Source organism: Hypanus sabinus, chromosome 18 (genome assembly GCF_030144855.1).
Source record: "Hypanus sabinus isolate sHypSab1 chromosome 18, sHypSab1.hap1, whole genome shotgun sequence".
Lineage (NCBI taxonomy): Eukaryota > Metazoa > Chordata > Chondrichthyes > Myliobatiformes > Dasyatidae > Hypanus > Hypanus sabinus.
This window is the reverse complement of record NC_082723.1, coordinates 16,340,218-16,352,255: the sequence shown is the minus strand read 5'-3', so window position 1 is coordinate 16,352,255 and position 12,038 is coordinate 16,340,218. Positions and strand designations below refer to the sequence as shown.

Sequence of the window (12,038 nt, the reverse complement as noted above, 5' to 3'; positions counted from 1 at the left end):
ACACTTGCTATATTCTCACAATCAATTTGATACAGTTCAATCTGTTGCATGTATCAGTTGTAATTAAGTCAGGTCACTTGGTGAGGTCTTGCGCTCTCATTTCAAACGCTTCAGTGTTGATGCTGATGGTCCACTGATACCTAATGCCTACCTGGTAATCTCATCTTGAGAATGTTCATGCTTTCAGAGACTGCTGTCAGGTGTGCAGACAATATATTCTGCCCAAGAAAACTGAATTTAACTGGGGTCGTAATTCTGGGAATGTTAGTCTAGGAGAGGATTGCAGCTCATTTATCCTTCCAGTGGATTTGGAGTGTTACATAAATCCACAACTGGGAAGAGAATGATATTCCAAGAGATCTCAAATACCAGTTGTAACTAGAAGCTTGCTTCAGTTTGGCAGAGGAACAAGCATCAATGTGTTAACTGCTTTCTTGCAGTAGTTAAAGAACTGCTCTCCAAATGTTAGTGTACTTTCTGTCTATTCTTGTTTTTTCAGCTCCTGCACATTGCTGGCCAGGCTGGCTATCCCTAACTGCCCTTGAAGTGATATTAGTGAGAGGCCTTCTTGAACTGCTACAGTTCTCCTGGTGATGGTGCTCCCATGGAGTTGGGTGGGAGGTGCTGAATTTAGAAGTAGAGATAACAAGAATACACAGTGGTTCCAGATAATTGGGTCGTCAGTTAATTGGGGCAGCTGCTTATTTGGGAAGACTCGAACAAATTCTAATCGAGAAAATAGCTGGGATTCCCTTCGTTTATTTGGGACACAATGCCGCTTAATTGCAACAGGCTGCTGCTGAAAGGTTTTTAAACTAGCGTTAGTCAGACGCACTTATGTGGCCACTATAGACACTGCACCGTGCTTAGAATGCAAACACGAGGAAACCTGCAGATGCTGGAAATTCAAACAACACACACAAAATGCTGGTAGAACACAGCAGGCCAGGCAGCATCTATAGGGAGAAGCGCTGTCGACGTTTTGGGCCAAGATCCTTCGTCCTGAAACGTCAACAGCGCTTCTCCCTAGAGATGCTGCCTGGCCTGCTGTGTTCTACCAGCATTTTGTGTGTGTTGTTGACCGTGCTTAGAACGAACAGTTTCTAAATAGCGTCAGTTGGGTGTGCGTCTGTGTTCAAAAAGCAGTGATTCTTGTCACTGATAATTGGTAAGAAATAAACAGTAAGACAATTCAGAACTGTTTTGCTCACTGCAGTTTCAAGCAGCTTGAAGATGCCAGAAACAGCTGGGGGTGAAAATGAAACCATTTCACGACTTTAACAAATTAAGAACTATGAAGAATTGGAAGGTTAACAACAATTATCTTGAATGTTGTAATGAAAATGAAGATTTGGGGGTTGCAATAATCAACTACATTGCATGAAAACAGTGTGTGCTATTTTGTTCATTTACAGTCAATCAAAAGAACACAGCAGCATATACTGGATGAATTCCTCCATTGACAACTATTATAAACTAATACAATTTTATAGTACTGTAGAGGTATTGGTAAGTGTTCTAATTTGTTCTGTACTTCGTTTACTCAGTTAAATGGTAGTTTGTTTTTGTTTTTAAATACCCTTCTAACTATTTCCACGAAACTTAGGTTAATTGGTGCAAAATATACTGCTCCTGATGCGTCCCAATTAACTGGAATACACCATTCCAAGTCAGGATATTTCATGTACCAGAGGAAGATGATGATGTTCCCATGGTAGAAGTCATAGGTTTAGAAGATGCTGTTGGAATTAGCAATGACAAGTAAATGCCGAGCATTCTCTAAATGGTATAGACTTGTGGAAAGAATACATGTTTTAAGGTGACTGATGAGGGATGGCACTGACTGAGTGTTGCTACAGCAGCAACACATTCCTGACCTGTACATGGGGAGGCTCAGGAGTGCGTTCAGGCTTGTTTCTTGAGAAGAGAGAAAATAGAGTTGAACCTCAGTCAAAAAAGTTTTCATAACTTTTCTACGAAGTTCTCAAAGGGCTGGCCAAAGCCATCAGGGAATATAGTAACATTCCCAAATAGAATTTAAACATCCAATCTTTCATTGACTTCACTAAGGTTTCCTCAGTGAGAAGCTTAAAAATTACAATATTTTAGCACTGCTCCCAACAATATTACTCCCACAGCTTGAAGGTGATCTTTAACGGCAAGTCTTGACGTGGTAGGAAATGAGATGACAAAGATTTTAAATGGACATTCTGTATAGCTGGGGGAAAATGGTTTAAGTTGGTCTGTCCCTCAGCTACCACTGAAAAATCTTAGAAAGTACACCAAATTTCCAACCAACATGTACTGACAAGAACAGATGCAAGTCACTTTTCCCACCTTTATTAAAAAGGAGAGAAATGGTTTGATTTTCCTATATTCAGAAACTCCCATTGTTACACAGTCAGTGCAGTGTCAAATGTTGTAAATTAGAATGATTTAATTGATCATACCTCTTCCAATAACTAAGCCACATTTATCAGCGGGTATTGTGTATGTTATTTCCTGCATGCCACCTGGAGGTCCCACATTCCAGTCACTACGACCCCTACCCCGGCCTCTTCCAGGACCACCAAAGCCAGATTGACCATCTCGCTCCTGAAAGAATAAGCAGTTAAATAAAAAGTGAAGAGCAGAACTACAGACATTTTTATTCAAATGTCAAGTAGAATTTAAATGCTACATGGACAACAAGAATACCTTCCTTATCTTAGGACATAGTTAGTTTAATGGCACAAGAGCCAACAGTATACTGACTTTATAAGAAACTACTGCCTTTAACAGTTTTATTTCCTGTAGCAGTCATATGAATTGTGAAAGTACACTCCATCTAATGGAATTAAACTAGTATTACAACATTACACTTTGCAGATACAATAGTTTGCTAATGTTTTAGTGGGTTCTACTAAGTCTATTAGAATTCACAATTGTTTAACATTCAAACTTAGACATGATATAGGCAAAGAAAAAAGGGAAGAGCATCTTTTTTTAACCAACATTTTTGCCCACTGTATTGTACAAATGCTCACGTCTTTAACAGTTTACAAGATGTCACAAGGATTCCAGATCATACAAAGGGACATTGACAGGAAATAATTATGCAATTACAATTCAGTTCCTACTTTCTTGCCCTTTGATGATATTAGTTGAAATGCAAAATGTTGGAAAATTTGAAAAGCAGATCAGGTTGAAGTACAGGGATGGATGTTTCTAATCTTCTAAATAGAACATAGGTGTTTATACTACTTCCCCACCCCCAAAGAACAGGCGGATTGGCCAACCACATCAGCATTAACATGAAATAATACACAAAATGCCAAATCCTATTAAATCAGTTTGCCTTTATGTGATTAGATCCAAATCTAAGCCAAAAAACAAAGAGTGGGGGATATAGCCATGGAATGTAGAAGGAAAGTAGTCTAGGTGAAGAGGGAATAAAATCATTGATGCAAAATTTAAAAAACTGCATAATACATAATCAACTGATAATCTAAACTATAACCATTATGGGCAGTTTGAACATTGTAGCCAAAATGTTTGAAAATTCTGATTGAATGATAATGTATTATTAAAATACATGGCCTCAATTTCAAAGAAAATCTTTCTTAAACCACATGATTTCACTTTTGGATAGAATGTTTTTTGCCATTAAATAGAATGCCTTCATGTATTCCAGTATGGTGACTTGATTGCTGTTTTGTTAACATGACTAAAATAGACTTATCACTAACAAATAGATTTTTCTAAGGATATTCAATCCTTCACTTGTGAGTGAACGGATCATAAATCCCGCATTGAACCATTTAATATTCTCAGTATACCACAGCAAATTAAACTTTGAGATTAAGACTTTTTAAAAAAACATGTCCACCAGCAGCAACATGCCTGAGAAACAAAATCCAATTTGAAGAGTACTTCTAAAACCTAGGGATATGGCAATTTTGTAAGCAGGTCCATTTCAGATAGATTAAATTCAAACCACTGATCAAGGAAACCACTAGTATATTGGGCAAATTTTGAAAACACTCAACTAGGAAGTATCAAAACTTTTTACACAGTCCATTAATTCCCCATGCGCCCCCCCACCCCCCCGGGATTGTACTGAAATGATAGAAACTCCAGTCTTGTGTTTACTATCAGTCAAGCTATTGTTTCCTCACCTGGGCAGTGTGAATAAGTTCGTTAATCATATGAGCAGCATTTTGACACCTATCTGGAGGTCCCATCACCTGAGCAATTCTGTCTGGCATAACACCATCATCTAGAAAAAGGATCAAGTTAGTGAGAGACATGCAATTCCTGGTGCCCTTTCCAAATACAATGGCTAAGTAGTTAAATGCTTCATGTCAATAATGATAACACATGTTCCAATATTATCCCAGAATGACAGTGCTAACTTTTCAGACAATTATATTTCTGTCATTTTCAGCACAGTGCAACATCCTTTAAATGGTGATGAACTTGGGCAATTACTACAATCCCTCACTATCAAATAAAGCAGTGGACAAGTGCAGCACCTCAAATAAATAGCAAAACTTTTTCCAGCAATGCCTTCACTGGGGCACTGTGCACTTACTGATCTGAAGAATTTTCAGGAATGTTTAGGATTACAATTGCACCCACTTGACCAATTAACATGACCCATAGTTTTTATATGGGAGCAAGCCATGCGTTCATGGGGAAAATGTACAAATTCTTGACAATAGCAGATTAGTGCCTGGGTTGCTGGTGCTGTAACAGTGTTACGCTACCATGCAGACATTACCAAGCAAAGGGAAATTATGGTTAAACAGTTTGTTGGCAGTCTTTGTATTTGAAATCTTTGTATGCTCAACTGCAGCCAATTTAACAAATCTATGAGTAGTAGCACTCAAAAGGCCTCTTTAGAAAACCGCCCACCAGCCAACACAAAGTGAATCTGTTGCTTCACCTGGCTTAAACTGAATCCTGACACCAGCATCATTCTGAATCTTCTTTATCATTTCACCATTTCTTCCTATTACGATACCAACAGCAAATCTAGGTACAGCAACCTAAGAAAAAGATAAAAGTCTGAACTCCATTTATACATGAATGCAATTAATATCTGGCAAAGATATTAATATTAATATTATAAGACTACAACGCAAGTATTTTAATTTAAAAAACTTCAACCCATCAAACCAATGTGTTTGGACTATTGTAAAGACCATTAACAATAATTCGAGCAACCAAATACATATGCTAGCTTTGCTTAATATGTAGGTTTGTGATTTTGTTTGTCACTTTCATCACCACCCTGTAGGATCAGAGTTTTTGGTGAGTTATAAACCACAAGATATAGAAGAATTAGGCCATTCAGCCCATCAAGTCTGCTGCCATTCCATCATGGCTGATTTATTATTTTCTCAGACCCATTCCTCCTGCCTTCTCCCCATAACCTTCCAGACCCAAACTAATCAAGAACCTATCAACCTCCTTTTTAAATGTACCCAATGACTTGGTCTCCACAGCCATCTTGTAATAATGAATTCCACATATTCACTACCCTCTGTATAAAGAAATTACCTCTATTCTGAGGCACTGCCCCCTGGTCCCAGACTCCTCCACTACAGGAAACATCCTCTCCAAATAAATATCTAGGCCTTTCAATATTTCATAGATTTCCATGAGACGTTCCCCCCACCACCATTCTAAAAAATAAAACTAATATATAAATTATAGTTTAATTAATTTGTCCAACTGACTGTCGGTTGTGATTACTAACACTTTTTCAATCACAGGACATAACAACCAAGCCCGATTTGATCCTAATGCCCACTTCTGGCATGGGCTACTGTTTGGGGTTTAGAAAGAATTGTGTTGACTTTCAGTATCACCTCTCAAGGTAGTGAAATCATTGTGCCAGTGATTTTTGGTTGGTTCAGCAACCAGGAGTTACACCTTGGGTCTGCTGGTTTGGATAATCGATCCATGCTACCAAACTCATTGTGAGTTAGCTATATTTGCCTCTTAAACATGCAAAATCCCTTAAAAAAAACAATTAAGCCTTCAATAATAGGATCTGGAGTTGAAGAAATAAGCACAGCACCATTTTCAGTATACTTAAATTCATATTGGTCAGGATAATCTGAAGTGTTTTTCCCTAAATGTTTAACATTAGCCTGGAGAGATGAATTATTTTCACCACTGCTTACATAGACAGACACGTCCATGGTAACAAATCAGAAAAGTGAATACAGTGGGTGTACCCTGGCTATTTAAAACTTAAATATACAGTATTTGCTGACATGAAAAATTACATCCATGCCGCTTTGTACATCCGAAAAATGAGTCTTATGGTATAGATCTAATCTAGAACAAGGCAAAACTGATGCATAAGCTTTGTAACTTCAATTCACAGTTAAAGCAGTACTTACATCTATACTATTTCCACCCAATCTGGAACCAAATTCATTCCGCCTGAAATCACCTTGATCTTTATCTCTGATTATTTCCAAGACCATCTCTTTAGCTTGCTGCAGGAATGGTATTAGGGCAAGGCAGGGAGGAGGTTAAAAGCCAACATTGTTATTGAAGATAGACAAATCATTTGTGCAAGCATTCTGTATCCTAAAAATCCACACAGCAAACATTCATAGTGAATTATAAGACAATGCTGTAAAACTGAAATGCATTACATTAATATTAAACAGAATAATTACAGAGCTACAAGTGGGACACACATTTTCTCATCTACATTTTCACTTCCAGCAGTTGACCAGGTGCAGTATTTTCTCTGAAAAGCTAAAAATCACAGATACTGAAAATATGAAGTTAAATTGAAACCCTGGAAAGAATTATGTCAAGCAATATTGTGTTCATTTGAGTGAAGAGCATTTTTTATTTGCTCCCTTGAAAGATTCACAGAACACTATAGCCGAAACGACCGCTTTGGCCCATCTAGTCTGTGTCAAACTTAATTTTCCTAGCACCTGGACCATAGCCCTCCATATCCTTCCCATTCATGTACCTTTCCATATTTCTCTTCAATGCTGAAATCTCAAAGTCTCTGAACTTTGTTGTCAGGGTTACCTCCAAGCAAAGGATTTCAAAAACAGCACCATCAACCATCTATGCTGGTGGTGGGAGGACTAAATGTTTCAAGTTGAATTTCTAGTGTTGAAACCAGTAGTCTACATTCTTTTCAAGAGCACTGCTGCTAGGCTTCAGTCACCCAGGTAAATGTTCTCGTGCAAACCTGACTTAGATATTGTAGATGACCATCAATTTGAAATGTTAACTGCATCGCTCTGCACAAATGCAGTGACTTGCTGAATATTTCTGGCTTTTGTTTTCTTAGCTCAACTAACTGCTGAGAGTATGTTCCAATACATAGCCTAGTAGGGCTCTGTTAGATTCAAAAATACTAACGTGTTTCTGATCTTCTGGAGGATTACTGCACCTGCAAGCATGGATATACACACACAATTTCTTATAAATATACTGCAAGTACAAAGACATTTAACAATTGAGCATTGGAGGACTTAAAGACAGCAAAAAAAAATCAGGAAAAGTGTACTGCAAAATAATAAAACGCAGAGATTAATTTCTTGCACTTGCACCAGATTAATGTTCAACTGTTAAATGTTTGAGATCCAGCATCCTTGAGAGGTTTCAAATTGTCAAATTACTTTAGTCTTCACAGTATGGTATTGTTATAGTGAATATTGTTATTTCCAGTGTTCTGGAACTAGTAGTTTTCAATTTGCACTTTACCAATGGTCAAACAGTCAACAATGATAAGGTAAACAGCAAATTGAAAAAGGCACTAGAGATTAAACCAAAGTTAGTGTGCTTATGAACTTATGCACAAGAGCTTAATTATTCAATTAAACATAATCTTAAAGCAGTATGACAGTGCAGTGGGAAAAATCACAAAAAAGTGTACTAATCAGCTTTCTTAATGTTAACTGGATACATAATTGAACTCACTTGCACTTTGTATGGATCTCCTGTAATCCTCAGTGGTTTATCTGCACCTGTGGGAAGTGGTCCATCCTGAATCATGATCATTTTTACACCTGTTCTCTCCTGTAAAAAAAACCAAAGATCACACTTCCACATGTAAAGACACTCCCAATGGTTTTAATGTCTAAACTTGCATACTTTTTCTGTCACTGAAAAAAACACTGATGACTCTACATCTTTGGTTAGGATGTAGGAAATTTGATGATCCAAATAGCTTTAAAGAAATGATCAGACTCAGGATTAAAAAAACAGGGGTGGTCACTTATATTTGCCATAGTGGAGATACAATTGGCAGAGATCAATAATTAACAAATTTCACAGAAGGTTATTGTTGGATAGTGCAGGTGGCTTGAGAATGTCAATGAACCACATCCAAGCAACCACAAAAGAATTCAGTTGAACACATCAAATGACAATGCAGTTGGTTCACATTAGGCAACTTCTAGAAAAATATACTTTAGATCATGTTTTACATGCTTTTTACAATAACTGATGCTATGGACAATCGAGGAAAGTTGAACTCAAACCATAAGAGAAAGGAACAAAATTTGGTCTTCTGGCTCATCGTGCCTGCTCTGCCATTCCATCCTGGCTGATTTATTATCTCTCGATCCACTCTCTTTGCCTTCTCCCCCTAACCTTTGATGCCCTTACTAATCAAGAAGCTCTTAACCTTCACTTTAAATACTCGTACTCAAGGAAATACTTGAAACTATGTCTGGCACCAGGTACAGTGTGCAGCTCAATACATTTAGATATTCAGATTAAAAGTGAAAAGGAGATGATTTGTTTCTCGATTTGGATTCGGCTGTGTAGTAGTAACATTGCACCATTAGACACTCAGCTAGACCATCCCAGTTCATTCTTCACTACTCCGTATAGGACTCTGCAACCCAAGGCTTAATTGATGACGTTAGCAAGTCTATCGGAAAGGTCACCCAGTAGGAATTTTCACAAGGTGCCAAAGATATCTTTGAATGAGCCACAAACCATAACCCATATCAACATTCTTCTTCCCCTGTAATTTCTAAATCCTTATTTGTACACAAAAAAAATCCAAATGTAGAAAATATTGAAATGCTCATTGCTCTGACTTAAAGTATTAAACTTTTAATCCTTTATGAAAGTATGACAAAAAAATGACAGTGTAATTAAAATGAAAAACTAACTTAATGCAAGTGACTCTGCTGAAGTACTTTTAATATCTGCAACAGTGCAAGACTAGATGGCATAACTGAGTTTTGAGTAAGTGCTATGGTTTGCAGAAGTGCTATGGTTGCTTATTAGGGAAATGGAATTTATTTTTAATTTCTACCAGCCTAACAGAATATAGTCAAAAGATATTAAAATAAAATTTGAATCTTGATAAATGTTATTCAAAAGTTTGGTCACAATGTAAAATTAACTTTACCTATACTGCACAAATGAATTTAAGTCAACACAACATTGTGTCCTCTGTGCTTCATGTCCAGAAGAAGAGAAAATGTCTGGCAACTCAGTAGGAATCCCATACAATTCTTAAACCACAAGGTGGTATTTTGTTGTAATGACTCCACAGTATTTTCAAGAGTTTTCTTACCTGCAGCTGTTTAATTGTTTCTCCTCCTTTCCCTATGACTAGACCCACTTTGCTAGCTGGAATTTGTATTTCTTGTATAGCACTGTTGGAACCATCAATGTCATTGTGAAAGCCAGGTCCATTCCGACATCGATCCACAATCTGTCCTAAGAGCCTTTTCGCTTCTCTGATTAATAAAACAATAGTTATTGGCCAGTCATGATAGTATATAGATATAACATCTAAAATATCTCACAAATATTGAATTAAATTACTTTAAACACAATTTGAAGGAAATGTCAAAAATAGACTGATCTAACTTTTGTTGTAATTGTTCAGTTTTGCTGTTACCTAGTGTAATTCTGTTGAGAAAGTAAGTCTTCATGGGATTGTTAGAGAGGTGATTCAAACAAAGTTCAATTCACTTCAGGCAGGTACTTGTGAACTCCATTTCAATCTCATTGGGATGGATTTTTAAACATAAAAGGGCTCTACTTTTATTATGTGCGGGGAAAATGTACAGTTTGATTCTTAGTTTCACTTTTCCTAATTATGTCCCGGTGCAGCCTTACATTTTGAAATGTTACGGTGAAAGAAAAATAAACAAACCACTTAGCTACACATCTCTACACAGCAATTAAAATCTGTATTCGATGGCATCTGGGAATCTGAAATGGAGAACGTTTCTCAGAAACGAGAGCAAAAGATTCCAAGTCACTGGGAAATATACAGCTGCTTTCCTACTTTTGTGTGCTAGAAATCACACATACGAGTGCGGATTAAAATTCCAACACAAGCATCATGCAATGTTGTTTTTAACCACAGACTAGAAGGTTTCCTACAAAATCAATGTCTTCTTCAAACAACTGTATAGATCCTATTGCCCTTATGTCATGGTTATTAGCAACATGTAACTACTCCATTGAACATTTTTTCTGTCTTGTAGTATTAGCCTACAAAGGTCAACTGAGCTCTCCCAGGAATTGGAACCTTAATGCATGACTTTGCAGTACCACTGTTCACCAACTCTAATTCTGTTTATATTTGGTTAATCATTGTTCAAACAAAACAGCAATGTGCTTTTGCTTGTAAGAGAGCAGATAAATGTTCTAATCCTCTCAGGACAACAGAAACAACAAAAATAAATGCTTCTCTTGTTTAAAGAGAAATTCACATTATGTTGGCTGTTCTACATACTGGCATTATTAAGATCTATGTTTGTAAAGTGGATTTTGGCCAATATAATTGGTGGCTTTCATATATTTTTAATAAGTAAGGTAGGACCCACAGAAGGCCACTGATTTCAGGTACCATGGTGAGGAGCCAGAACAGATGTACACGATTAATTTTAGAACTCTTGTATTTTTGAGAAAGGATGGATAGAAAGAGGGGCATATGCATGAAAGTACAAATTAAATACTAATTAATTATGCCAAACAGTCAGGTGAAGAGAAGACAAAAAAAAAGACTTACTCAATGTTCTCTGGGGAGCCTGTTAACGTGCAGGACCTCTCTGGAAGACCTCCACTATCTTGACAGGTGCAAAACAAAAAGTCAACCCAAAAGAAATTAGGGTGCCTATTACCATAGAATTACTGCAGATCTGCTCAAGATAATTTTTTTGTGATAAACGACAAACATGTGAAAGATGTGACTTATGTTTTTAAAATCAGAAAATGAAGTGCTGCATCAAAGATAGTGGAATTATCAAAGCTTTCAGTCGAAGGGGCAAAGTATGGACACGGGCATAAGACTGACTAGCAACAGGGAACAGAAGGCATAAATTGGGTTTTTTCTATTCGGCACAATAAGGTGCTCAGATCTCTGTTTTACAATCGATACAAATGACTTGATACAGTTAGGTAGGAGAGTCATTTGTGAAGAGAACTCGAGGCAAAGATGGGCAAAGATCTGGCAAATAAATTACAGAGAAATGCGGAATTGTCCATTTTGGCAGAAGTTTAAAAACACATTTTAAATAAGATTGCACAATTCTGAGATGTAAAGGGATCTAATACTTTACTCTTAACAACTAGTACGCAAACACAGCAAGTTAGCATTTGTTTCTAGAGGAAATGAAAAGAGAAGGTTAGTCTTACTTTAAATTGGGCAATGGCAAACCCAAGTTTGGAGTACCTGTACTAATCTGCTTATTTAAGGACAGATGTTAATGCATTGGAATACCTGGAATGGAAGGTCTGACTTGAGGAGAGGTTGGACAGACTAAAAGAACAGTGATTGGTGCAAAAAGGGGCTCGACGTTCACCTCAAGACTGTCTGCCAAAAAGCTCGCTATTCAACTTCGATTGGTCTTGCATCAACTGAAGCTTAAGACTGACAACTTGGCTGAAATACTAGTTCCTGAAAGGTCTTGATAGGGTGAAAACATAGGATATTTCTTAATGTCAGTGTTTTAAATAAGGGGGCTCCCATTTGTGTCTAATGTGAGGTGATTTTTCTTCCCCACACTTAGAAAAAGTTAAGATTTATAGTC

General features: G+C 37.2%; 1 protein-coding gene across 4 annotated transcripts in view; it reads right to left on the bottom strand.

Moving 5' to 3' along the window:
* Positions 1 to 12,038, bottom strand: part of fubp3 (far upstream element (FUSE) binding protein 3) — a 94,083-nt gene that overhangs the window by 37,011 nt on the left and 45,034 nt on the right. For all 4 annotated transcript variants that reach the window (XM_059993724.1, XM_059993725.1, XM_059993726.1 and 1 more), the window contains exons 6-12: positions 11,018 to 11,075; positions 9,566 to 9,731; positions 7,951 to 8,049; positions 6,396 to 6,494; positions 4,928 to 5,030; positions 4,158 to 4,258; positions 2,451 to 2,595 (exon numbers count right to left, since the gene is read on the bottom strand). In XM_059993724.1, coding sequence (XP_059849707.1) covers positions 2,451 to 2,595; positions 4,158 to 4,258; positions 4,928 to 5,030; positions 6,396 to 6,494; positions 7,951 to 8,049; positions 9,566 to 9,731; positions 11,018 to 11,075 — 771 coding nt within the window. The remainder of the gene's footprint in view (positions 1 to 2,450; positions 2,596 to 4,157; positions 4,259 to 4,927; positions 5,031 to 6,395; positions 6,495 to 7,950; positions 8,050 to 9,565; positions 9,732 to 11,017; positions 11,076 to 12,038) is intronic.